The sequence below is a fragment of the Bipolaris maydis genome (genome assembly GCF_028858645.1).
Source record: "Bipolaris maydis strain C4 unplaced genomic scaffold PSV08scaffold_11, whole genome shotgun sequence".
NCBI classification, from domain to species: Eukaryota; Fungi; Ascomycota; class Dothideomycetes; order Pleosporales; family Pleosporaceae; genus Bipolaris; species Bipolaris maydis.
Window position 1 is genome coordinate 561,506 of NW_027093867.1, and position 25,224 is coordinate 586,729.

Here is a 25,224-nt window from a genome sequence, read left to right on the forward strand (position 1 = left end):
ACACAACGTTGTGATCTCGACCACTGAGTCGCGCAAATTAGATGCCGTACTATGCAACCACTCCTTCGACACCACTATGATTGGCTCTTTGTATGTATGCAGCTTTTCCCCTGAGGAACCTGACCATGGCTTATCGAGTACTTCTGGAATCTTTCAGCATTTGCAATGCCATTGACAGGGGCGTTAGTATGCAGATCTTAAGTATGCCATTCGGGCCGTGGTCAGTTCCCACTCGGGCTTGGCGGTTCTGGCTCCGAAAATAGTAGTGTTCCGCCCAGGTTGCGTTCACCACCACTCCTGGGTGCACCAAGAGAAGTCCCTCCCAGTAAGCCAATATAACGCTGTAAGATATTAGGATAAAAGTGTACCGTGATTACAAACGGTCCAGGAGCAGACACGCGACACTATGGCGATGTAAAATTGCGAGCCCAATGGGTTGGCCCAGGATTCCCAGCACATGGCAAGCGGGTCGCCTCCTGCTCTGCCGTGTTAAACTGGGTCTCCGGCGGTACCGACATCCCAATTTGGACCTCTTCCTTGAAATTCTCCTACTGGTCTATCGGCTATGTTTGAGAAAACGTTTCTGGCCTCTGGGTGGCAGCAGCTTTCTTTTGCCTGCGCTTGTGCTACCCAAATCAGTCTGCTCGTGCATACACGACACGGCCCGAGTTGGTTGCATATCTTTCCTTTGATCTCCCGTTGTCTACCTTCACATCCGCTCACCTGCATCAAACGCGATTATTATCCACAATGGCTTCCTTTGAAATCAATGACTCCGACCTCACCGGCTTTCAGGGCAAAGTCGCCATCATAACGGGTAACTAGCGCTCCACCCAATCACACAGCTTGAAGCCAGACAACTAACCTCTTTGCCAGGTGGGTCTTCTGGCATTGGTCTGGCAACAGTCGAGCTGCTGGCGTCTCTAGGCGCACTAGTTGTGAGCGGCGACATTCAGCCACCACCGGCGTCAAACGCTAGCTGCCACTTTGTCCAAACCGACGTCAGAAACTGGGCAGACTTGACCAAGCTTTTCAAGGCTGCCAAGGAGAAGCATGGCAAAATCGACTTTGTTTTTGCCAATGCCGGAATTGGCCCGCGCGCAAACTACCTGGCTCTCGAGGTCGACGCAAATGGCGATCCAATTGAGCCCAACCAAGACACAATAGACATCAACTTGGACAGTGTTGTCAAAACTGTCACAATCGCTGCGCACTACCTCAAGACTCAACCAGAGGGTGGATCCATTGTCATCATGGGGTCCAGCACGGGACTGCACCCAGTTCGCGCAGTCGACTATTGTAAGCCACACCCGACTCGCCGATTCTGTCCAGATCAACCTACTGACAGCGTTGCGCAGCTACGGCCAAGGCCGGTGTTCTAGGTTTCGGCAGGAGTTTTGCGCGCCTAGTCGAAGTAGCTGGTCTACCTATTCGCGTTAACACTCTTGCCCCTTCATGGACGGCAACCCAAGTTTTGCCTGATTTGAAAAACCTACTCGCCGCCGTCTCCCATGACTGCCAGACACCTGACGTAGTAGCTCGCGCAGTTGCTTACTTGATGGCCGATAAGTCGAGGCATGGTGAGCTTATTTTCGCTAGCAACGGCAAGTACACTGAGATCCAGAACACTATTCTTGCGCCGGCGTATGAAGCCATCAAGGGCGATGATCTTAGTGATGACGCTGTCTTGGCCAAAGTCATGGCTCTGGCTGGTTAGAGAAAGTGCCAGTTGAACGCATATCATGTTACCCTTTTTTGTCCAATTCGCTTAGTTAACTACTCTTGAAGATACCAAATTTAAAAAAAAAGAAGAAAAAAAAGAACTTCGTCCGCAATCATGATTCAGTGAGACGTCCCGTTGCCGAAACCTAATCTCTTTGTTTGACACCCTAGCTGTTAATGCCTGCATCTCACGTGCGGAGAAAGAAAAAGCAATAGTCATACCCCACACATAAATGAAGATGGAAGAAACTGTACAGATCAATTCACCGCACTAACACGTGCAACACAAAGCGTTTGCTTCGCAGAGTGAAACGCCTTGTATAAACATTGTATTTCATACTACTAATAAGAGGATATATTTAAATACCCTCTTTGCCAGTTACGCTAGATACCGGCATATTCTGCAGATGCCAGCTGTCACCTGTATGTTGCAACTTTATACAAGTTCCACGCGCGTCCGACTCTACTTGGTCTAAACTTTGCATACGATTCGACGAATTCGTAGCCTCTAGTAAGACGAGCGGCGAAGACTTCCAGAGCGGTGTATCAGCTCTGCTCGATGTAACAATGGTGGAAAAGAGGAAAAGAGTTATGATCAGGTATATCGCGAGTGGGAAAGACATCCAGTAGAAGGTGACGTCGAAGAATTGCTCCTTGGTCCACTCGACGCCTTTGAGAGGGACTGCATTTTTCCCGGTACGAAGTCTGGTTCGTCATGTCAGTGCAGAACAGATGGGAAGGACTTGGGTTTGGCTTGCGCGTTGCTCATCGAGATGGCAATATTGTTCATCCTTCGTTTGAAGCCTCCTTCTACAGTTGATCCGTTACAGTACGCTGGACTGTCGCCGAGGACATCTGTAGCGATGTTAGGGGCATATTGACCGGTAAAGCCATAGTCGGTCTCGTTAGGATATATAGCAGCTGCACCAGTAAGTGATTTTGCCATCAGGTATTCCCATTCCGTGATGTCCGTATCGCCAACGCAAAACTCCTCGTTGTTCTGGCCCGTAACGCAGTACCGGTATTGGCTGCCATTTGAAACTCCTGGCTTTATTTGCCAGTCTAAGTCGATTTTCGTGTCAATTATTTCGGTCTGCATCGTCGAGTTATAGGTAGAATTCAGCGTTTGAAGACACATAGTCAAGGTGCCTTGGAAACCTTTCCAGTTAGCGGCATCATTCCTCTGACCTGTCCAATCTGTTCTTGGTTTGCCATCGTTATCGCAAGGAGGATAGTAGGCAACAAAGATGGATGAGACGTTCCGTAGGGGGTCATGATTCGCTGCACGGTAATCCGGGTCCTGCCAATCAACCTGTGTATTCATCCAAAATGTTTCAGGTAGGTTAACGTCCCCTTGAGTCCGGTCCCAGGACCCTGGGCCGATAGAATACACCTCCGAATCACCCGGATCACTGGATACAGCACTCGTCATGGTTCCGTCTGCGGAAAGGTCTTCAACGATAGAGCATACGGCAAGTGTTTGATACGGTGCCCAGGTGCAGGCTTCGGCTTGGCAGGATCCTATGACATCCGAAGGGCTTGAAACGTCATCAAGTATACCTGCAAGTATGCCTTTAGACATGTGTGGATGATCTGACTACCGTGAGCTTAACAAGAGAAGTAAGTTTCGGCACACTGACACATGATAGGAATCGTAGATTGAGAATCCATGTCGTATTCCACAAAACTTGCATTGGTGGCGTCGTTGACGTATTGTACTGAACGACTTATGATGGCACCTGTAGAAGAGAAGGTACCGTTGGTACTCCTTACTTTAATTGTAACCGACTGTTGAGTAAACGGCGAAAAGCCAAGCAGTAAGATAGTCGCGATTGCTCCGACGGATACTAGATGTCTTACGTTATGAGCTTGTTAGAAATTCCGTTGCAGACAGGCGGAGGAAGACTCACGGACGAGTGCTCAAAAGCAATATGAGACTCCCTCGAGGCCCACGAGAAGCCTCTTCGAATCTACTGATATCGAGAGTCGACCGCTCATTACGCAAATATGACCATTTAAGTTGACCGATGCAGGATGATACCGAAACAAGAAGAGCGGACTGTGTGACCTGCGAAAGAGCTGCGATAGTAGTAGCCAAGCTGAAACTAGCGGTCCAATGCCTGAGTGGCTCATCTCTGTAAAGAATGAGCAGCGTGATGATTGCACCGAGTGCAGTCGTCCCTAGCAGCCATGTGGCAAGCTCCCACTTCCAGTGTCGTAATGAAGTCGATAATGGTCTTGATAGGCGAGGCTGGTGCCTAGCATCTTCTATAGGAGTGGAAATTCGTGAGATCGGTTCTTTCTGTACTAACGAATACTCCATTGCTCAGTAGGTCGAAGATAGCTTATCGCGAAGATTGATGACTGGATGTGTAAGAAAGGACGAAGCTGACAGATGGGCGAGACTATTAAAGATGTATTCAATTCGTTCACAGAGCCTGTCAAAACTGTTGAGGCTGTGAAAATCGCCAAGCGTCCTCGGGGGCCTGATAATTTAACCTGGGGAATCGATCGCTTATCAGGATTGCCTCCATCCAGCCTCAACAGCGGTTCCATCTAGCTGACAGCCTATTAAGCGAGACGCTTAGCTTGCTAGGGAATGGCAAGCATGTCGTGCAATGTAGCTGCACTCGTGGGGGCCAGAATCAACCAACTATAGCGCATGGCCAGTAGATATTTTGGTACGATGCTGTGTTTGATCGGTTGATTCTGGCTCACCGCATTTTCTGCCACATAGAAAGGGGCTTCTCGCGGTGTTGTTTGTAGCGTGGACAGGCGCGGGCGGCAGAGGGGGTGCGGGGGGAGGGTGGTTCGATGAGGGAGCAGTAGGTGCGGCTGAGGAGGCGCGAGTGCGTGCAGTGGCGGTGGCGGGAGAAGGTTTCTCTGGTTGGTGTGGGGGGGTATTAGGGGGTGTTAGTTAAAATAGGTGCTTTAGAAATAGTCCACAGGTGCGGCCCTAAAAGCTCCTAGCACGCTGTAATCATGCATCACGGCTATTCCTCGCTTGCAAAGTTAGTTTAGTGTTGAATTTTATTAGTCATAGTCGAGGATATAGATATGCTTACTAGTCCTCCTTCCCTAATCCTATTTCCAAACCCTAAAGTATCCCTAGACCTAAATATTACCTCGTAATCAGCTCTGCCAATCTAGTATTCAAACGTGCTCCGAAATCTATTTCTTAGCCTTCTTCCCAACGCTACCCCCTACATCCCCATCCCCATCTCCATGCCCACCCCCCCTGGCCTCCTCAATTCCCCTCTTCACCCCCCGCGTACTCGGTATATTCTCCATATCAAAAAGCTCGTACCTGTCCTTCATCTTCCACGCAATAATACCCGGTAGCAAATTATCATACCTATCCTTCCTATTAAACACTTCTGGATCGTTTATCCAGATCTTTGTCAACCGCTCATCTGGCTCTTTTCCAAATTCTACGCCTGAAAGCACTTGTAGAATTGCGCGTACGGAGATGCCGTCTTCGGTGGTTTTGCTACCGAGCTGGCAGGCGTCGATGCGTTCAATGTTTGCGAGGCGCCATAGAAGGAGGGTTTTTGAGGGGACTTCGGATGTAGAGGCGAAGTCGAGGGGCGCGGTGGTTATGCCTTCTGGGTACTGCAGTATTGAGATGCGGGTAGGGCGGGCAGGATCAGGGGTCGAGGTGGGTTTGGGGGTGGTTCTGGGAGCAGTCCTGGAAGCGGGTTCAGGGGCGACCCTAGTTGAGTTGTTGAATTCGATTACTTTTGCGGCTTCTTTCTGGATTTCAAAGGCGCGGAGGTAGGCGCCGTCTTTTGTTGGCATGCCAATGTAGTTCTTGAGTTGAGAGCGGATTTCGTCACGAAGATGCTTTTTAGATACTGGGTCTGCGGCGGGGTCTTGGGGGTCAAAGAAATTGTCGTCTAGGTCTTCTTCGTCTGTTTCGATGAGGTTGATGATGCGTGCTTCTTCTTCTGCTTCGTCGTTACCGATGTCTCCTTTATCGCTGTCATTACTGTCATCTCCTCCACTAGAACCTCCACCACCACCTCCTCCTCCATTAGAGCTGCCTCTGCCGCTTCCACTATTACCACTACTGCCACCCCCACTCCTTCGCCCCCGGCCCCTCCTCCTCTTCCCACCCCCAAACTTATAATCATCAAAATCAATCCTATCCCTCATCCCCTCCCACTCCCTCCACCTCGCCGCCACTAGCGTACCCAGAACCTTGGGCCTCAAAATCCCATAAACCTCCTTTGACAGCTTCAACGGCGGCTCCTCCTCCCCCTGCAACTTCTCGCTCTTGTTTTGAATAATCTCCTGCATGTGCACCCTCGTTTTCAGCGAATCAAACGCCATGCCCTCACAGTTTCTCTTCCAATTCCCCACTTTGAAAACATTATCGAAATCCGCAAGGCGTCCCTTAGTACTCAGTACGTACTCTAGAAACGCGATGATATATGGCCCGCAACTCGCGCCTCCGTCCCTCTTGAAGGAATTGTGCTCTGATTGATTAGGAACATATTTGACGGTCTTGGCATGAAAGGAGCCATGCTCGAGTCCTAACACACGTTCGACACCGCGAACCATGGTTGCAGCCACCGCACCCAGTACAAACATATGATTGATTTTCATTCTACCGGGTTTATTCCGGCTAGGTGAAAGAGTGAGCTTTCCATCTATCCAGCGTGCAGTTTTCTTGCGCTTGTCGATGACAAGGAGACCGCAGTGGCCACCACTTGCCATATCCTTGGATGCTGCATCATTGCCTTTACTTCCGTTCCTATCCTGCGCCTGACCCATTGCCCAGGATAGCTCCATGGACTCTTCTTTCTGCAATGTCTGTTCGTTGACAGGTACAATGATCCACCTGTGTTTTCTATCCCGCACGGGTTTCAGTGGGTCGCAGTCTTGGTCCTCGTCAAACACGTACTCAGCGTCGTGACCGCCGATGTCGTATAGCATGCCGCCATGGTACATTGGTAAGATGTAGACATCGCTGCGGTGGTACTTGAGAGTTAGCAAGGCGAGGACGGTGTCGATGCTGCTGGATTCGAGCCAGTGAGCGGGATCGTCGGGATTGGTGGTGGTGATGTTTAGGTACTCGCGGACTTGGATTTGGCGGTCGAAGTCATTGTAGCTGAATTCGAGGAGGGGCTCTTTGAGCCAGGTGCGGATGTGGTCAGTGTCTGTTTGGGTGGTGGGGGTGTCTTGAGCAATTTCGGCCATTGTTGCTGGATGTTAGTGAGGTTACTTCGAGTCAAGTGAGATCTGAGGAATGGCAGAGAATATGGATAATCAGTATGATATAGGACAAAGGTGAGGATCTTTCCGAGAATAATACACGAAAGAGACGGACAAAGGGGCTTTTGTTCCTTTGTTAAAGATCAAGATGCACTTACATGTTGGACTTGTCACGTTGAAATTCTTTGTCAAGGATCTCGACACTGTTACTTGGTTGGAAAAAATTAGAATAACTAAATTTGAGAGTTGAGCGTCTTGTTTAGTCTCGTTGACACCAGACTATGTGATGTGACAAGTGACGCTCTTAACCATGATCCAAAAACCCAATATCAAAATCAAAACCTAACCCCATCTCAACACCTCAATTTATCGTAATCAGCTCGTCTCCTTCAGTCTACGTCCATCGCTCCATCCCTTTGTCCTAAACTACCACATTCTGAGGATCAGTAAAAGGATCTACGTTCTCCTCTTTCCGCTCCGCCGGCTTACGACCCCTTGCATCCGCCGCATTGTGTTGACGAGGAAGCCGGGAGCTGACCGAGAAAGCAGAGGGAGCTGGTACACTAGGGGCATATGACAAGGGATACTGTGGAGCAGCAGTAGCAACAGCAGCAGCATTTCCGCTCACACCAGTACGCCTCGAAGGAGCAAGATTCTGCAGCCCAATCGGTCGCTGTCGATCAAGTTGATTCATGCGCGCAGCGAACAGCGCCATGAAAAAATACCCAATCATCCTATCAAACCGTCAGCCCTTCTTTCTCCCCTTTTCCTACAAAACAAAAAGATTAAAACTTACGTGCAAAACCCCATAACCCCAATCACCGCCCCACTGACCACAATACTCCTCGCCCACCACCCCCAACTCTCCAACGCACGCATCACCCCATCATCCTTCCAGCAAGTCCCATACTCCGTATTCACCTCACCCCCCGGAAACGTATCCAGCAAATACATCCCCACCACATTAACCAGAAAATGCACTCCCAGCAGCCCCGCAAGCACCATGGCGCACCGATTCGTCACATGCGCAACGACAATATGCAACCGAAGATAACAAGCCAGAATAGTAAGCAGGCAAACCGGATTAAGTATAAGTGCCGCAACAATCGCACTATATATCGTCTCAAAGTCAGCCCCCCGTCTTTATTCTCCCTGTAATATGTACGCCCACCCAGAGAAAGAAAAGAAAAAAAAATTCAAAATAGGTAAAAAAAAATATGGAAATGGAAATGGGAGAAAGGGAAAAAAAAACTCACAACTTCCCCCCTGCCCCCCCAGGCTTCCCCAAACTCAACCACATAGCCCCCTCGGACCCTCCCCTCCCCTCCAACCGATCCAAATTCACAAACGTAACGGGTAACTTGCGCGTCTTGGGCACCAGGCTGAGCATATCCAACCCAGCACTGCCACCTTCGCCGGCATGTTCGTCATCCACCTCCCAGCACTCGACTTCCAGCCGCATGGCGAGCAATTTGTGAGCGAGGGCGGCGCAGAGACCGAGTTGGGTGGCGGCGAGTAAGGTGGCGAGGCAGAGCAGTTTGATGGTGGTTGGGCGCGTGGGACCTGGCCAGGAGGGCGAGGTGGCGGAGGTGAAGAAGGAGGTGCAGGTGCGGAGGGCGTGGGTGGGGGATCTGCGGACCATTTTTTTTGGAGGGGGGAGGGATAGGGATTGATGGTGTTTTATTGTTACTGGATGGAAAAAGGATTCAAGTGCGGGAATGGAGAGGTGGAGGAGAGGGATTTTGAAGGGGGGGATATGTGTGTGAGTGAGTGAGTGTGTGTTTGAGTGAGAGAAAGATGGGTTGGGAACGAGTTACGTTTACATTTTCACCATTACCCACCGCCTTTGGGTATGTTGTGGTAGTGGTGGGAATGAGGGTACCATGGTCGTTGTGCATCATCAACATTTGTGGATGTTGGGGTAAAAGGGTCTACATGTTCGAGCATCTGATTCGACTGGCCTCAATGTTGGTCAACGCTACCGGCAGGAAGAGGGCCAACAGAGTTGAATGACAATAACATGACACATGATTGAATTAGCAAAGAGGAACATATAATTAAAGGGGGGGGGGAGGTATCAACTTGAATTTCAACTACATAAAAACATTGGGCTCGGGTGTGTGGGTGTGGGGGTTGCATGTTTAGACACTAAGGGGGGAACAAAGAGGCTCATAACAGTGAAAACGAGATTTGATCGTAACCAAGAAGGCATGCCATTTTCACATGCGGCTGCGATAGGGTCGAGGAACAGGTGGCTGGAACATCCTATCCGGCAAGCGGTTCCCATACTGATCGAAGCGGTAGTCCTCCTTTTGTTCAATCCACATCTGCCGCATGTCAGCCTCGAGCTGACATCTACAGCTTGCTACCGTAGCGGGGAGGGTAGCCAGCCTTGTAACCACTCACCTCGCGTTCGGCGTACTTCCTGTCCAACGGCACTGGTTGCGGATTTAGTATTTCTTCGTCGCCAAAGCCTGGATCTCCTTTGAACCTACGGGCGTAGTGGGCTGCGCCAATAGGCTGAGGGGCACCGTATTCGGCATACTGTGCTCCGTAGGGGCCGTACTGACCTGGGCGTTGGTTGCGGGCGCTGCTTTGGTGCCAAGTTTCGCGCTCGGGAAGACGTTCCTCAAAGGCTTCGGCAGGACGACCTAGGGGCTCCGGGTACAGGCGGTTCTGCTGGTACGTCTCGCGCGTCTCAATGGGATACTGGGAACGGTAGTGGTCCTGCTGCTCGAAGCGCTCGTCGTAGTGGGACTCGTAGCGGGGCTCACGGCCGTGGTGTTCCCAGTGGGCATCGTGGTGGTGGTGGGGAGGAGGGGGAGGACCACGGCCACGGTCATCGTAGTACTGGGGGCCACGCTCGCGTTCATCGACATAGACCTCACGGTGTTCCTGGTAGTGGGCAGGCGGCTGGTGGTCGCGCTCAACCCAGACATCGCGGTGTTCCTCAACGCGCCTGGGAGCACCGGCATCGCGCTCAATGTAGATGTCCCGGTCAATGTGCGTCGTATGGGTAGTGTGGTGGCCAGGAGCAGGAGCAGGAGCATGGGCGGGAGCAGGAGGGGGAGGAGGGGGAGCCTCTTGATGAATCTCAATGTCGATGTGCGTCTCCTCCTTCTTCTCCTTCTTGTCCTTCTTGGGCTTGTGGGGCTCCTCAATGGGCTCCAGAGTGGTCAAGTAGCCGAGGACCTCGCGGAGACTGTTGTGGGCAACTACGAGTTCCTTTTCCCTGTTCTCGAGCTTTTCCTTCTCGCTGATGAGCCAGTAAACACGGTGCCTCATGCCAACACGGCGGCCGTCCTCAATGTCGCCAGCGACGCGCTCGGTGTGAGGGGCAATGTTCTCGAGGGCGCCGCGCACATCGCGCATGCAGCCGTAGACCCATTTGGACTTTTCGTGGTTGGCCTCGAGGATGTCGTGGATTTCGCGGACCGAGAGCAGACGGCGCACCTCTTCGAGATCAGAGCGGACGCGACCGATGATGCGCACGTAGACGGCGTTGGAGGGGCCGACATCACGAACGCGCTTGGCCTTTGTGAGGAACTCGGCGAGCTTGTAGGCGCCTCCGAGAGCGGTGGCAGCCGCGCCGAGGGTGATGAGCTCTCCTTTGGCCATGGCGAACAGCAGGACAGGGCGAGGAAGCTGCCGGGTTGGTGAGGTGGGAGATCAATGGAGTGAAGGAGTGCCTGCGTCTCTGCGGGTACCTAGCGCCAGCATGCCGCGCAGGTTCAACCGGCAGCAAGAAGTGGGGATGGGCGCTTTGGTGCGTGTGTGTGGTTGTGGTGGTGGAGGTTGGGGGAGTGTCAGTTCAGCTCAGCTCAGGGCAGGGCAGGGCAGGCCAGCTCTGACAGGGGCCGCATGCTGGAGCTTGGGGGGGCTGGGGCTCTAGGCTGCTTGTGGCCATGGCCGCCTGCACCTCGTCACCCAGAGCGACCAGCCCGAGGTCCAACCACCAGCCTTGCGCCTGCTGTCCACCCCCACCGAACCCCTCGCCCTCCCTCCTCTGCCCCCGGCGGCGCCACGGCCACTGCCTGCGGCCAGCGCGCGCCCCGGCCTGCCCGGGCTCGTTAATTGACGCGTTCAAGCCGGTGATTTGGTGTGGTGGCCGTTGTTATACGAGCATCGCTTGCTGTTGTTGTTGTTGTTATTGTTGACGCATCCTCCACCTCGTCCTGGCTGGCTGATACACGCGCTTGGATCATCCCCGTTGCACCTGTCCTGTCAGCGCTCCACCCTGACAATGACAACACAACACTACCCAGCGCCAAAACCTTGATTTCTGCTATCTGCCGTACTTTGCAACAAATGCCCGAACCTTGGCGTCGCCCAGGCTTAGCTCGCTGCCCTCTGCCTCGAGCAGCTCCCGGTCCTTGTCCTCGAGCTCCGCCTCCATCTTCTTCACCTGTGCATCCACCTTGCCATTGGTCAGCCTGATCGTCCCGAACGGCGCGTGCTTGTACAGAGCGGCCATGATGACAACCATGTCCCCGTCGGCCTTGCTCGACCGTTCGGCCAGCTTCTCGTGCGTGCCGCTTGCCGACGATTCATAGTGTTCCTGCAGCTTCTTGCCGCGTTCCATCTGAGCCTGCATCAGCGAGTCCTGCAGGCTCTCAATCTTGTCGTGGTTGAACGAGACGCCGGCGTGTCGAAGCGCATCTTGCAGCGCTACCGGCAGATCGAGTGCATTGTTGGGCCTGAGCTTGACCACGGGCGTGAAGGCTGCCACGGACGACTTTGCTCGTTTGTGTGCAGGCGTCGGTGCAGGTGCCACGTCCATGTCGGGCATGCGTTTCGCTGCTGCAGCCTGTACATGTGCCAGTGCCTGCTGGAATTCGTCGTCTTGTTTGGTCTTTGCAGCGAGCGTGTCCAGCCGCCTGCCCATGTATTCAAGCGTGGACAAGACCTGCCACCGTTAGTGATTCCCAGCCACTGCCCACAACGGCACTTACGTAGTTGAGCCATGCAGTTCGCGCCTGCCTCATATCCCTGTCCTTGCCTTCCTTGACATCCGCCATTGGCTTGCGAATCTCGTGCTCAACAACCATTGCAGCAACAGAAGCAATTTCCGAATGCAGTTCCTCCAGTTCTGCTTGCAACGCTGCTTTCCTTTCCTTGAGCTCGGCCTCTGCTTCATCAAAAGTCCCGTTTGGCCCACCTCCAGCGGCGTGCGTCAGGTAGATGGTGTCTACGCGCGCCTTGATTTCGGCAGTGCGAAAGGAAATAATCGCCTTGCACCACTGCTCAATCGACTTTTCGTCTTCGCTGACTTCTGGCTCCGTCATAATCTGGGACACTAATCCCGGCAGCTTGCTCAGAATTTGGTCGTCGGACGCAAAGCGTTCCGAGAGGTAGCTCTTCAGCGCACACTTGTCGGCCTCGCTCTCTCGCTGTGCATCCGCCAACTGCTCAGTAATTGATGTAGCAACATCGTCAACCTGCACTGGTCAGTACTCGGTCGCTTCTCCTCGAGTGCCAGCTTACCGAAACATCCAGCCTTGCCTTCTCTTGACCCTCTTTCCTCTTCCTCTCGTTTCGTGCATGTTCAACATCCAGATTAGGCTTGTCAAGAGCCTTTAGCTTCATCAACGCATCCTTTTGCGCCTCAAGCACCTTGCACTGCGCTTCAATTGCGCTCGTCGAGCTCTGCAGAGATTCGATAGCTGAGGCGATTTCGTGGTCCAGGATGGGTCTCGAGGGTCCACCCTCACCCTCATACTGATGCAATAGTCCCTTTTTCTTCAATGTCTGGTACCTAGATTTCAAATCAGTAAATAATGCTTACATTGATTGTAACACATACAGCTCCAACTCCTCCCTCGTCAGTAAAGTGTCTTGATGTAGGTATTCCTCGATCCATGCTGCAGCTTTGTGATTTGTATCCGCATCTTCGAAGCTCAGCAGGATCTTGTCCAAATCGACATTTAGACCTCTTTCCTCTACTACGTTTAGCAGGTGGTGAGCAGCTTGTTCCTCCATGGCTCTATGTTGTGTAGTGCTGGTCGTTGTGTGACAAGGTGCGAAAGCAGTTAGGCCGGCTACGTTGGATACGGCCGACGGAAGTGACCAGTTGCGCAGTCGCGTTTTCGAGATTTCGACGCGCTGAATGACCGCATTCTAAATGTGCTAAAGAGACATTTCCAAACAACTCATACCAAACCCAACCTACTCGACTTCTAGTCACAATGACTGCCACAACCATTGACCCAGAAACAAGTCCCCAAACCCAAAAAGACACCGAAACTCAAAATCCCCCTCCACCGCCAACCAGCAACCCCGCGCACGAAGAGCACCAATACCTCTCCCTCATCCGCGACATTCTCCAAAATGGCGAGCACCGTCCCGACCGCACCGGCACCGGAACCTATGCCATCCCATTTCCCGCCCAAATGAAATTCGCCCTCTCACGCCCCTCTGCCGACCCCACTCAACCACCCACACTCATCCTGCCCCTCCTCACCACCAAGCGCGTCTTCCTCCGCGCCGTCATCGGCGAGCTCCTGTGGTTCATATCCGGCAGCACACACAGCAAGCCGCTTTCAGACGCCGGCATCAAGATCTGGGACGGCAACGGCAGCCGCGCCTACCTCGACAGCGTCAACCTCTCACACTACGAAGAAGGCGAGCTCGGCCCCGTCTACGGCTTCCAATGGCGCCACTTTGGCGCCGACTACAAAGGCCACGCCCACGACTACACCGGCCAAGGCGTCGATCAGCTGGCCGAAATCATTGACAAACTCAAAAACAAACCCTACGACCGCAGAATCATCCTCAGCGCCTGGAACCCCGCCGATATCAAGAAAATGGCTCTCCCGCCTTGCCACATGTTTGCCCAGTTCTACGTCAGTTTCCCCGGCCACAAGCAAGGCGACGCGCGGCCCAGGGGCGTCCTGCATTCGCTGCTGTACCAGCGCTCGTGCGATATGGGACTCGGTGTCCCGTTCAATATCGCTTCCTATGCCCTGCTGACGCATATGCTCGCCCATGTGTGCGATTTGACACCGGGAACTTTTACCCATACCATGGGCGATGCCCATGTCTATCTCGATCATGTCGACGCGCTCAAGGTGCAGATTGAGCGCGAGCCGCGAGAATTTCCCCAACTGAGCATCAACAGGGACGTCGGCGGCAGTATAGATGGCTGGCTGGAAACCGACTTCGAGGTTGTAGGGTATAAGCCACATGCCAGTCTTGCTATGAAGATGAGTGTTTAGATGAATGCGCCATTTTGGAGAGGCCTTGCGTGAAACTAACTACTTGTTTTGGTTATAGATGGTTATATAGATATGAATTATGCAATTGACGTTAAATCTTCTGTTCTCTTTACTCTTCTTCTTCTTCAAACAAGTTTATCCTCACCTTCACTTCGTACAAAATGCATATATACAAGCGTACATATAAAAAAACATGGCCAAACGCTTCACAAATGCCAGCAACAAAAAAATCATCAAGGTATCGTGTCCCCCCCCCACTTTCTCTCTCTTTCTCCCTTTCCCTCCAATCAAAATAAAATAAAATAATCCCTAGGACTATTACATGAATCATAAAAAAAAAACCCGGTCCCCGAGTCCGACTAGCTAGGCAACTCCTGCGCCTCGCCGGCATTATGCGCATACTTGACACTCCCGGGTAACTCATTCGTCTGACCAGGGGTATAGATCTCGGCCCTGTCACTCTGGACGGGTGCATCATGGCGATAATAACTCGACGACTCGGCATCATGGACAGGTACGGAACCGTAACCCGCCGTCTGTGTGTCTTTCTCGGGCACACCGGCCTTTGTGGCTTTGCGCTTGCGCCACCAGAAGGCGGCGAAGATGAGGGCGGCGAGGACGACGATGCCGCCGACGACGGGGCCGGCGATCCAGGCTTTGCTGGTGCTTCCGCTCGAGGAAGAGGATGACGAGGAGGAGTTGGGAGAAGACGAGTTGGAGGGCGAGGACGAGGTCATGTCGCTGTCGGATAGGACGGCGTAGGTGGAGGTGGAGAGGTCCGAGATTATGCTCGAGGTGTTTTGGAGATAGCAGTTGTTGTATCCGCTGTCGAGCGTGGATGAGAACAGGACGGCTTTACATCCTTTGTCGCTTGCGGCGCAGGCATCCATGCAAGTAGTCATGTTGTGGGCGTGGAGGTTCGTAATGTTACGTCCTGGATTCGTCTTTCCGCAGTGGATGTCGAAGCGCGGTTTGGTACCACCAGCGGCTTGATATGTGTTTTGCTCCGGGCACTTGGTGTCTGGGATGTCGAATTCGACAATTTCAGCCGCGTGGATGACGCCTTGCTCTGCGGTGGGGCTGATGAATTTGGGCGAATTGCCGTATTTGGGCTTGCAGTTTGCGTAGCCAGCTGTGAGATCTGGGTTCCAGGATACGGCGCGGCAGAGGGGGTGCAGGCCGACGCAGATTTCGAGGCATTCTTCGAGGGTTGCGGTGTGGTAGAAGGCGCGGTAGTCCGGGTCGAAACAGTCGAATTCCTCGAAACAACGTGGTGGCTCGTCGATTACTTTGCCGCAGTGTGTCGTGTATGTTATGCCCTCGACGCCCGGGAGAGGATTGTCCGACAAGTCTGCATTCGGGCACTTTGTGTCGAAGCCTTTCATCTGGTTCCTGTCTATGAGAAGGCCAGTTATTGCTTCTGGTGCAGGTGTAAGGGCTTCGGTGGAGACATTGCTCGTTTTCAGCCAGCAGTGACCGCCGGGTACAGTCCAGGTGATACCGTAACACGCATCGCCTGAGAAACGCGAGCAGTGTTCCATACATTCATCCCAAGTACCAGTGTAAAACCAGACACCAGCCCCGGTTGTTTCTCTAACCGCATCTACTGTCTGTCAGCTAAAGGTTCTGTTGAAAGGTATGGTACATTCTGGTGCTCACCGCTAAAAGGAGCATTCTGCTGGCAGTATAGCTTGAACGCGAGTCCATTCTTCGTTGTGTACTCTTCTTCGCAGTTTTGAATGGTGTCTGCGTCTGCGTCTTGCCGTATTGTGAGGTCGCGGGGGAGAAGGGCATCTGCCTGTGTGGAAGCTGGTAGCGCGTCAGTAAGTATGCGAATTGTTTGCCAAAAAATTCTAACATGAATCCCACGTACGTGTAGGAGTCGCAATGACGGCGCTTGCACATGCGAGCGCCAGTAAGCTCTGTCTCGCTAGGAGCAACATGTCGTAAAGATCTGACTTGTTGTAGCGTCCTCGACGACGACGACGACGACGACGACGACGATGGTATCGAGAGGTTGAGACAGCGAAATACCAAACCACGCGCAATCGCGAGCCTGGAGACGGTTCGAAAGATAGTTTTACAGACACTACACCAAGAGGAAGGCAGTGCTGCCTCGTCCAAGCAGCACCATGACAGTCAGGCCCGTTAGGCGTCCATTGGTGGGTACAACGCCCATAATGGCCCCCAAATCAGAGCCGCCATCGTCCCGACACTGCCCCCAAATTTACATTGCAACTGATTAGCCCTTACTCATGCGCAGCAGTCTCAGCCAATACCTTGTGCAGGATGTCGAGTCTTCCGATCTGGCGCTGTTGAGTTCGCAACCTGCATCGCCCTATTGCATCCTCGTCGTCCCTGAGCTTGAACATGTTGGCTACGGCTTGTTCCGAGATGCTGTCATTCGTTTCCCTCCTCTTGTTTTTCCATAGCTCTGTCTGTTTTTCCTCAAGATTTGCACACTCAGACGCGAAAATGACCAGGGTTTTGCCGTGTGCATATCCTGTCCGTTCTAGGGAGATTGGTGTGGTGCTGCCAAGACACGCTGCCAAGACACGCTGGCAGGCGGAGCAGTGCTATCCTTGTCGTCCACCTCAACGAGGACTCGGAATACTAGAGCTGCACGATAGCCGTGGTCCGATCACTCTCCCCGTCGCCTTATTCCCGTGCTAAGCATATTGGAAGGTTGCGCGATGAGGCTTCAACTACAGAAATGATCAAATCACGTGCATGCGGGCAACCACAACACCTTTTAGGTGCTCGCCATGGCTGGTGTACACAAATACTACTCTAAATTGACAACAAAGGGTTGGATTACCACGCTGCTTTTGCAGACAACGACTTGGTATCTAATGCATCCTGAACGCCCGCCATTATTTTTCCCAGCCTGCAAACCAATAATGCAACAACGCTGAACATTGCAAGTCTGCTTATCTGTGGCTGGTCTTTCCAATACCACGCTTGCCGGCAGTCTAAATTGTTGTTAGTGGATGCTTGTGTACTTCTAGATAAATCACAACTTACCAAGTGCTTGATCAGAGAGCCAGTTTGGTGTCTGTCGGCCTCACCCTGTCTGGCCATCCTGTTCATCTTCTTCTGTGACAACTTGGCCAGCTTTTCCGCCTTTGAAGCAGCCTCAGCATCCGTAACACCATCGTTCCTCCTGTTGGTACTCTGACTGCGACCACGGCTCTTCGCACGCTCAAGGGCCGACTTGGGTGTATCGATATCCATGGCATCGCCGGGAGCCTCTGATCGTGAACGAGCCAAGCTGCGTCCTCGTGCTTCTGCTTGAGCCTGTGCACGCTCGACAACCTTTGTAGTATCGTATCCAAGGCTCTCGAGGTGCGATTCCATTTGCGACATTTGCTTCGCCTTCTTTGTTCTGGGAATAACAGCCCTATTCTTCAAACTCTTGCGCATCTTGGCTTCGTTCCTGATAAGTTGCCTCTTCTCGCGGATCAGCTCTGCCTTGTACCGGAAGTCTGCCTCCTCTGCGTCTTCAAGATCGTCATCCGAGTCGTAGAAACCCTCCTCCTCCAACTTTTCTTCTTCAGCCTCAAGTGCAGCAAGCTTAGCCTCAATGTCAGGGTCAATGAAGTCGTAGACGTTCTGGCCCTTGAACACCTCTGGAATACGGTCGTGTTTCCATTCATCATTCTCAAGAAGATAGTTCTTGCGAAGATCAATGTTGTACACACCAGCTCCGCCATTCTCCTCTTCCAGATCACGCTCGAGGATTGGCCTATCAGGATCATCCTTGTCGTACTTCTTCTTGTTCAGTGCTGCTTCTGGGATAAAAGTCTCACGGGTGACACCACCCAGTGGCTGAGCAACGTGGATTCGGCGCAGCAGTTCACCAAGACGGCCAGATGGCTCACCAGCGCTGTTGGTTCCAGCTTTGAGCTTCTCTGCGTTACGAGCAGCAATCAAACGATCGCAGACTGCGTTTCGCACGGCCATGACACCCTCGGTAGTACTGCAAGAAAGCTCCAGCATCTCTACCTCGCCAGACTTGAGCATGCCCTGTAGTTGAGCCTGTGTTTCCGCATCAAGCTGGTCGGGACGCATGAGATCGATCTTGTTGATGACAATGGAGATGAGCTTGTTGGCGAACAGAGGCTTGATGTTGTTAAAAAGGGCGATCTGCGAAGCAACCGAGTAACCACACTGCTCACTGAGATCCATAAAGTAGAGAATATGGGCGCGGAGGTGAGCAATGGCGCAGATGGACTGATGTTCGATAGTGTTCATCTCCTCAAGCGCATGGTCCAGAATACCAGGAGTGTCAACTGCCTGGAAGCGAAGCATCTTGTAATCGAAATGACCGACATACAAGCTCTTGGTAGTGAAAGCATATGGCTGAACCTCGACATCGGCCCTGGAAATGGACTTCAAGAAGGACGACTTGCCGACGTTGGGAAATCCGGAAATGACAAGTGTGCGGGTGTTGGGGTCGATCGAGGGAAGACGACCCAAATGCTGCCTAACTTGCTCGAGGTAGACAAGAGGATCCTTCAATCGCTTGCAGATTGTAGCCATACGACCAAGCGCAGCTCGCTTGAGCTGCTTGCACTGGAAAAGAGACTGGCCATATTTGAGAAGACGCACATAGTCACGCGCAACCGTCTCAATCAGCGACTTTGCAGTCGAGAGCTGACCAAGAGCAATACGGAAGTGGTCTGCATCGTAGAGGGTGTTCAAGAGGTCGCGGTGGAACGGGTGGATGTCCTGCAGGCGCGGGAATGCGTCGATAGTGGTGGTGAGGCGCTCGACGAATGTCTCGGATGTGAATTTAACCTTTCGCGTGTAGAAGGCTCGAATTCTGCTAATCTTGAAACCCGCACGGATCTGGGTAGGCAGCCTGAGGAATTTTTTGTCAGCTGTCTGTTCTCAGGTGTAGTACGTAGCTGGCGCCTTGAAAGCGCAAATCTCGGCGTATGGGCGTGGTTTGCGCAGATGCAGATGAGATGGGTAGCCTACCTCCTCTGGGTCCTGGACAGCACAATGTCCAGGAACTCCTGGCTCGTAGGCACGGCGGGGATATCCTTCCACTGGGTCTTCATTTTGGCGACTGCGGGTTTGTTGGGGTTGTGGACGCGGTCTGCGCTTCGAGAGGGAAGGGCTGGCAAAAAGTTCGAGGCGCTACCTATCGATACCAAAAAATATTCCCCACCGCCAAGCGGCAGTTCGCCTCATGTGCGCTAGTGCCGCATTGAGACGCCCACCAACCATTGCGCCCCTAGAGACCCTGATTGCCATGTTGAATATACAAGGATCTGACACAGTTATACTATATATCACGGTCAAATTTAATCTATATTATCATTATTCAGTCGAAGACCTGGAAGTGGGCATCTACAGGATTCTTCCCGTTGATGGTTAGAACATCTTGAGGACATGCGCTCATCACCACAACGACATCCCGCAGCGCCTCCAGAACTACATAGTCGCCTGGCTTCGTCTTTGGTTCTTCAAAGCTTACACCCCGCTTTGCGCCCTCTCCCTCTTGTGTGATGGGAATATTCATGAACAAGTTGAAAGGATCAGGCACCCTGCTTCCCAACTTCCCCTGTAACAGTTCCAGAGCCTCTTTCTCTTCAGCTGAAAGGGATGAGGAGATAGAAAGAGAGTGCAAGGCATCCCAGAAGTTGTCTGTACAGCTTTCGTGGTATCCATTGACGCCCAGCTCACTGTACCGCCACCTATCGCATGCCGCAATCAGAGTATCATGCACACCAGGGCTTGTGTCTTCGACCAGTTTTACCATTGGCGCCCTTTTCTGACTGACCATCACATCACCTACTTCAGGCGTAATTTTCAGCAACGTTGCGCGGCAGTGGCACATTGACATGTATTCGGGCGCACTAGCAGCGGCATTGGCTGCATGCGAGTATTTGGAGGGAGAGTCGGTGGTTGCATTTGGGTAGAGTGCTGCTTCGACCTTGGAAGATGCGGTTGTGAGGGCTGAAGAGGGGAGTGCGAGTGCCCAGGTGTCGACTACTTGGTTTCCGTAGGTATTTGTTATCTTGATCTTCTTGCCGGCTTTGATTACCGTGGCTGCTCCACGGCGGGCAGGGACGATCTGGAATGGAGGAGACATAACAGATGCTTGACTTGTAGTTTCTGGAATTGTTTGACCTTGGACAAAAAAAAACTTTGGAAAGTTAGATATGAGCAAGGGACTGTAGTATGGAAATGTCTGAGATATATGTTCATGTCTACCCCACTTGTGTTGCCATATCATATGCCGTGGGACGGGAAGATAGGAGGATAGGCTGCGGGGCCGCAATGCTTCACTGAACATATCAGTTCAAGATAAGCCGATTTGTCACAGCCTCAGGCAAGATTGACTATTCTGTGTATTGATACCATTTTGCGGGAAGCGCGTGTATCCAACAGAAGTATACTATGAAGTCACTCTCGGAGATGCGACAAAGCGTTCAATGTATTGGTAAGCGCAGAGATTGATCCAGTATACATATTAGCGGACAAGCAGTCGTCCAAAGGTAGTATTGCTGGGGTTTGCGCTGTGTTGAACAGGGTGTAGTAGGTCGTGGCTTGAAGGTACCCAAACCATCACGTGTCAGGGACGTGGCCTGGGTCATCCTTCGAACGGCCACCCTAGCATTCCCGAGCGCCGCAACCCAAATTATCCCCACCACAGCTCGACTCCTTTACCGCCAACCTAAATCGTTTCTGCCCAGTATTCACCATGGCTGCCCTCGCGACTAAAACCCAGTCGCAAAACATCTTTACCAAATTGAAGTCAAAGCCCGCCAACAAAGTACGTATTCCCACCAGCCAGCGCTTCCAACGACTCCTAATGCATGTCCAGATATGCTTCGACTGCGGCGCAAAGAACCCAACATGGAGCTCTGTGCCCTTTGGCATTTATCTCTGCCTCGACTGCTCGTCCAACCACCGTAACATGGGTGTCCATATCTCATTCGTTCGTTCAACCAACCTCGACAGTACGTCTTCCCCTGGGTCCTGCGGGTGCTTGAAGCAAGGATACATATTGACCAAGGACAGTCTGGCAATGGGACCAACTGCGAATCATGAAGGTCGGTGGCAACGAGAGCGCGACCAAGTATTTCCAATCGCACGGAGGTTCCGCTGCGCTCGCAAGCAAAGACCACAAAGCCAAATACACTAGCAATGCCGCCAACAAGTACAAGGAGGAGCTGGCTCGGCGCTGCGCTGCAGACGCCAAGTTGTAGGTCTATGTCGAATTGTTCAGCGGCTTAAACTAACTATGTTATGCCAGGTATCCTAACGAAGTTGTAATCACTGATGTCGTTGAGCCTGGTAGCGACGGTACTAACACCCCAGCTGGTGAAGACGATGACTTCTTTTCCTCTTGGGATAAGCCGACAATCAAGCGTCCCTCAAACCCACCCTCGCGTACCGGTACACCTAAGGCTGCATCACCTTTCCTCAAGCCTAGCGCCAACGGCACGGATCGCCCGAAATCGCCCCTTGCTGGCAGCTCTGAAACCGCTACGCCTGCAGCAAAGCCTGCAGCAGTACGAAAGACTGCCGGAGGCGCTGCACCGAAGAAGAACATTTTGGGTGCGAAGAAAAAGGGTCTTGGTGCAAAGAAGGTGGTCGCTGCCGATGGCGGACTCGACTTTGAAGAGGCGGAGCGAAAGGCTCGTGAAGAGGCAGAGCGCATCGAGAAGTTGGGCTACGACCCTGACGCTGAGGCCGCAGAGGTCGCTGCAGCCACCAAGTCTAAGGGCTCTGAAGCATCTATCATCGCACCTACTCCCGTATCACCGCCGCGTGGCGGCTTCGGCTCGACCTCCAAGCCTGAGCGCTCAAGTCAGGATATGGAACGGCTAGGTATGGGTGTTCAGCGTCTAGGATTCGGACAAGTAGGCGCTGCAAAGAAGCCTGCTGCTCAGAAGAAGATGGGAGGTTTCGGCAGCGTAGGCAAGCCTGCTCAAGATGATGATGAGAAGTATGCGCGAGAGAAGTTTGGTACACAAAAGGGTATCTCGAGTGATGAATTCTTTGGCCGCAATGCGTACGATCCTTCAGCCACTGCACAAGCCAAGGAGAGGTTACAAGGTAAGTGCAGCTTTGCGAGATTGGATATTGAGAATCTGTTTTCTAACTCATCTTGCAGGCTTTGAAGGCGCAAGCGCGATTTCATCCAACGCATACTTTGGCCGCCCTGAGGACGACGCTGCAGAGGAGGACTATGGTGATCTGGAGACTGCTGCCAAGGACTTTGTCCGCAAGTTTGGCCTGACAGCTGGTGATGACCTCGAAAATCTGACCAACATGCTCGGCGAGGGTGCGACGAGGTTGCAAGGAGCCGTCCGGAACTACCTCAACTCGTAGAATAGGCGTTGAAATGGTTTAATCGGGGCATTCTCAGTGGGTGTTCGAGGAGTCAGGTGGACACATTCGATACCATACAGATCACGCACATTGTATGGCAGCAGAAACATAGTCTCGGCGCATGTTGCAAAAGAAGGTGGGGGGTCTGGGAGAGGCGAAGACCATGAGTTGGCGGGGTTTACTTGGATTCGACTGTGTACGTATTGATCTTTTCCGCGCTGAAGATGGTTGCAAGGGGTTTGCCCAAGCGGTGTTTTGGGAGTACACATAAAGTAACGTTGGAAATCTTGATTGGAAATCTGAATCATCTTGACCATTCCCTGTTCTCATTACTAAGAACTAGATCGTGCAGAAAATAACACACCTGAGCGCCATGTATGTGCGAAAAAAAAACCCCCATTAATAACACCATTCACTTCAGCTAAACACTGCCAAAAGAAATATCAGTCAATCAATCATCCCTGTCCCCCCACACATCCGCCTCCTCCCTAGCCACAGCATCCAAATCAATAAACACTCCCTTCCCACTTTCCTTTCCTACCCTTCCGTCTTCCTCGTCACTACTACTACCCTCGTGTCCCTGCCTCGCCTCCTCTCGACTCATAGAACCCCACCCCGCATCTTCATCTTCGTCATCGTCTTTCGCGAAACCAGGGGATACGGGGATGAAGTCGTCCATGAGATTACTCGGCAGACCGGCTGGCACGGGGCGTTTGGAAGAGGACGTGGGTGGGGATGGAGTTAGGGGCATCATTGCCATTTCTGGGGGTTGGGATAGGTGGGGTTCTGTAGGGCTACTGGGTGGTGGTGTTGAGGCGCGGGGTTGATGGTGTACTGGGGGGTCGGGTTGCGATATGCTGGACATCTCGGGTTGGGAGTCTTTGCCGTGCTTGGATGATGGGCGTTGTTCTTGTCGTGAGCTGGATTGGACAGCGGGCTGGGTGTCGATGCTCTGGGTTGCGGGGAGTTTGGCGTGGTGCTCCTGCTGATGTTGCTGGGAGAAGGGGAAGATAGAGAAAAGGCTGGAGCTGAGGCTGTGGCGGTTTGGTGCGTTTGGTCTTTGTTCCTTTTTGAGTTCTTCTTGTCGTGGGTTTGGTGCAGTTGGAGGAGGTGCGGAGACGGAATGCGAGTGTGAAGGAACTCTTCGGATGGCGGCAGGGCTAGGGGGTTTGGTGATGGTTGTCTCGGGTAAGGATGCCTCGCACATCTCACAAGCGTGGAGACTGGGGTCGTTGAGGAACGTGCAGCGTGGGCATTGCTTCTTGAGCTCTGGTGTTGATGGGCGTGGCGGCTCCGGGTTCTGGCCTGCTCGCTGTGGCCTAGGTGGTTGAGGCGGTGCTGCTGGCTCGGATTCTGTAGGCATCTGGTATCCTGGACTATATCTCTGTCTGGCTCTCGAATTGGATGGCGCTGTATCTCGTCTCTTGTTCCTGGAAGAAGCATCTCCATTTGCTACAGGGCCTGGACTAGGATCAATAGAGACTACGACCTGCACATCTCTCTTTGTCCCACACTTCATGCACTGACACTGCCGCGTCACAGTCTTCGTATATGTATCAGTAACCTCAGAAGGCGCGTTAAATCTGATTTCAAACTTTCCGGGCTCTCCGAAACCCGCAGCACCCTGGTCCTGCCTCTGCCAGTTCTTCGCATTTGAGTAGCCTGCTCCTTTTGCGACAATGGGGATAATTGGGTCCACGTTTCCGAATACCAAATGATCTACAAATGGTAGAAGCATCAGGGTTCCGCTGCTTTTGATGTGGCGATCGATTTCGTCGCGCACTTTGAAATCGTCCAACGAGTGCAGAACTCGGAAATACTTGTTGAACATGTCGCCATACCATTGTCGAACCTGGACGCCCTGCTGCAACAACTCTTTTGCAATGGTTCGCGGTGCAGGGCTGGGCCAAAGTGCATCAATCAGATGTTTCTCCTTCAAGGCCTTGCGGACCATCAAATCTAGCCTGGCACATTCATACAGTTTCTTCTCCAATCTTTCATGCAATTCATACTTGGCGAACCTAATCACCAAACCTCTCACGAATCCAGCATCAAGATTCCATTTTCTTGTGAAGTAATCCAGTGACTCTAGATCTTTCTGCGCCTGTGCGTTGGCAGGCCGGACCATGAGTGGGGCGAGCTCATGGCCCATAGATATCCATCGGTCGGGCTGGTGCGGGAGGGCGGTTGCAGTAGACCAGAAAGATCGGATTGGGTAATATTCAGCCTTGAAATAATTGTAGATAAAGTCCAGAAAATCCGACTCTGTAAGTGGCAATGCTGCGTGGCCGCGGGGAAAGTCCATCGTAGTAGTTGGTAGTCCAGCTGGTGGCGAGAGCCTGAATGGGTGTGACGAGTATCGAGGTCACGAATTTGGAGCTTCAAGCACTGTAGCTTTAGAAGCGCTTCGTAACAGTAATAAATCTAATTCAGAATATTGACATGGGTGTGTACGGGGTTCCGGTTGCAGTGCTGGCGGACCACAATATGTGAGTAATGTTGCTGCCTGGGTAGAATGGAGAAGGAAACACGTACAGTAGCCACACGAGTTAAGCAGAGTGACGGTGCTGATTTACAGCTGCGCCACAGCATGTGACGATGTTATATGCGCTAGACGTGGTGCAGAAAGCTTTGATGCACATTCATGCTCTTGTGACGGGCTTCCTGGGGTGTACGTCATTACTGTGGCGGTGGCGGTGCCCGACCCTTCTTCCGCAGC

General features: G+C 52.5%; 14 protein-coding genes across 14 annotated transcripts; 4 read left to right on the plus strand and 10 right to left on the minus strand.

Annotated features, from left to right (window-relative positions):
* The first annotated feature begins 725 nt into the window (after window positions 1-725).
* Window positions 726-1,812, plus strand: PSV08DRAFT_411278 (uncharacterized protein). Its single transcript, XM_014220658.2, has 3 exons — window positions 726-817; window positions 877-1,299; window positions 1,359-1,812. Exons 1-3 carry the CDS (start codon window positions 751-753, stop codon window positions 1,715-1,717), a joined length of 849 nt encoding a protein of 282 aa, XP_014076133.1. The 5' UTR covers window positions 726-750; the 3' UTR covers window positions 1,718-1,812.
* Window positions 1,813-2,036: 224 nt separating this feature from the next.
* On the minus strand, window positions 2,037-2,935 carry PSV08DRAFT_317918 (uncharacterized protein). Its single transcript, XM_014220659.2, has 2 exons — window positions 2,481-2,935; window positions 2,037-2,427 (listed from the first exon to the last, which is right to left on the minus strand). Exons 1-2 carry the CDS (start codon window positions 2,858-2,860, stop codon window positions 2,082-2,084), a joined length of 726 nt encoding a protein of 241 aa, XP_014076134.1. The 5' UTR covers window positions 2,861-2,935; the 3' UTR covers window positions 2,037-2,081.
* An 82-nt stretch (window positions 2,936-3,017) lies between these two features.
* On the minus strand, window positions 3,018-3,811 carry PSV08DRAFT_317931 (uncharacterized protein; the record flags this gene model as incomplete). Its single annotated transcript, XM_066092670.1, has 3 exons — window positions 3,633-3,811; window positions 3,363-3,577; window positions 3,018-3,315 (listed from the first exon to the last, which is right to left on the minus strand). Coding segments are annotated over exons 2-3 (304 nt in total), but the record flags the coding sequence as incomplete, so codon positions are not given.
* Window positions 3,248-4,082, minus strand: PSV08DRAFT_317937 (uncharacterized protein). The gene is made up of 2 exons (XM_014220660.2): window positions 3,363-4,082; window positions 3,248-3,315 (listed from the first exon to the last, which is right to left on the minus strand). The coding sequence occupies exon 1, from the start codon at window positions 4,043-4,045 to the stop codon at window positions 3,629-3,631; it is 417 nt and encodes a 138-aa protein (XP_014076135.1). The 5' UTR covers window positions 4,046-4,082; the 3' UTR covers window positions 3,248-3,315; window positions 3,363-3,628.
* An 811-nt stretch (window positions 4,083-4,893) lies between these two features.
* PSV08DRAFT_411279 (uncharacterized protein) lies at window positions 4,894-7,944 on the minus strand (the record flags this gene model as incomplete). Its single annotated transcript, XM_014220661.1, has 4 exons — window positions 4,894-6,929; window positions 7,098-7,122; window positions 7,568-7,673; window positions 7,736-7,944. 4 exons carry the CDS (start codon window positions 7,942-7,944, stop codon window positions 4,894-4,896), a joined length of 2,376 nt encoding a protein of 791 aa, XP_014076136.1.
* Window positions 7,945-8,191: 247 nt separating this feature from the next.
* PSV08DRAFT_249663 (uncharacterized protein) lies at window positions 8,192-8,581 on the minus strand (the record flags this gene model as incomplete). The annotated part of the gene is made up of 1 exon (XM_014220662.1): window positions 8,192-8,581. One exon carries the CDS (start codon window positions 8,579-8,581, stop codon window positions 8,192-8,194), a length of 390 nt encoding a protein of 129 aa, XP_014076137.1.
* Window positions 8,582-8,946: 365 nt separating this feature from the next.
* PSV08DRAFT_317945 (uncharacterized protein) lies at window positions 8,947-10,736 on the minus strand. Its single transcript, XM_014220663.1, has 2 exons — window positions 9,346-10,736; window positions 8,947-9,266 (listed from the first exon to the last, which is right to left on the minus strand). The coding sequence occupies exons 1-2, from the start codon at window positions 10,555-10,557 to the stop codon at window positions 9,159-9,161; spliced, it is 1,320 nt and encodes a 439-aa protein (XP_014076138.1). The 5' UTR covers window positions 10,558-10,736; the 3' UTR covers window positions 8,947-9,158.
* Window positions 10,737-11,067: 331 nt separating this feature from the next.
* Window positions 11,068-12,933, minus strand: PSV08DRAFT_206895 (uncharacterized protein). The gene is made up of 4 exons (XM_014220664.2): window positions 12,743-12,933; window positions 12,424-12,694; window positions 11,892-12,377; window positions 11,068-11,845 (listed from the first exon to the last, which is right to left on the minus strand). The coding sequence occupies exons 1-4, from the start codon at window positions 12,916-12,918 to the stop codon at window positions 11,225-11,227; spliced, it is 1,554 nt and encodes a 517-aa protein (XP_014076139.1). The 5' UTR covers window positions 12,919-12,933; the 3' UTR covers window positions 11,068-11,224.
* A 135-nt stretch (window positions 12,934-13,068) lies between these two features.
* Window positions 13,069-14,217, plus strand: PSV08DRAFT_8454 (thymidylate synthase/dCMP hydroxymethylase domain-containing protein). Its single transcript, XM_014220665.2, has one exon. The coding sequence runs from the start codon at window positions 13,125-13,127 to the stop codon at window positions 14,151-14,153; it is 1,029 nt and encodes a 342-aa protein (XP_014076140.1). The 5' UTR covers window positions 13,069-13,124; the 3' UTR covers window positions 14,154-14,217.
* An 8-nt stretch (window positions 14,218-14,225) lies between these two features.
* PSV08DRAFT_317975 (uncharacterized protein) lies at window positions 14,226-14,454 on the plus strand (the record flags this gene model as incomplete). The annotated part of the gene is made up of 1 exon (XM_066092671.1): window positions 14,226-14,454. A coding segment is annotated over one exon (229 nt), but the record flags the coding sequence as incomplete, so codon positions are not given.
* Window positions 14,455-14,512: 58 nt separating this feature from the next.
* On the minus strand, window positions 14,513-19,219 carry PSV08DRAFT_372918 (nucleolar gtp-binding protein; the record flags this gene model as incomplete). Its single annotated transcript, XM_066093227.1, has 6 exons — window positions 14,513-15,756; window positions 15,813-15,951; window positions 16,023-16,107; window positions 16,943-17,040; window positions 17,178-19,017; window positions 19,137-19,219. The coding sequence occupies 6 exons, from the start codon at window positions 19,217-19,219 to the stop codon at window positions 14,513-14,515; spliced, it is 3,489 nt and encodes a 1,162-aa protein (XP_065948680.1).
* Window positions 19,220-19,437: 218 nt separating this feature from the next.
* Window positions 19,438-20,256, minus strand: PSV08DRAFT_411282 (uncharacterized protein; the record flags this gene model as incomplete). Its single annotated transcript, XM_014220668.2, has 1 exon — window positions 19,438-20,256. One exon carries the CDS (start codon window positions 20,254-20,256, stop codon window positions 19,486-19,488), a length of 771 nt encoding a protein of 256 aa, XP_014076143.1. The 3' UTR covers window positions 19,438-19,485.
* A 539-nt stretch (window positions 20,257-20,795) lies between these two features.
* On the plus strand, window positions 20,796-22,731 carry PSV08DRAFT_8462 (uncharacterized protein). The gene is made up of 5 exons (XM_014220669.2): window positions 20,796-20,940; window positions 20,992-21,127; window positions 21,189-21,372; window positions 21,424-22,229; window positions 22,288-22,731. The coding sequence occupies exons 1-5, from the start codon at window positions 20,869-20,871 to the stop codon at window positions 22,503-22,505; spliced, it is 1,416 nt and encodes a 471-aa protein (XP_014076144.1). The 5' UTR covers window positions 20,796-20,868; the 3' UTR covers window positions 22,506-22,731.
* Window positions 22,732-22,791: 60 nt separating this feature from the next.
* Window positions 22,792-24,810, minus strand: PSV08DRAFT_227634 (uncharacterized protein; the record flags this gene model as incomplete). Its single annotated transcript, XM_014220670.2, has 1 exon — window positions 22,792-24,810. One exon carries the CDS (start codon window positions 24,808-24,810, stop codon window positions 22,957-22,959), a length of 1,854 nt encoding a protein of 617 aa, XP_014076145.1. The 3' UTR covers window positions 22,792-22,956.
* Window positions 24,811-25,224: the final 414 nt, after the last annotated feature.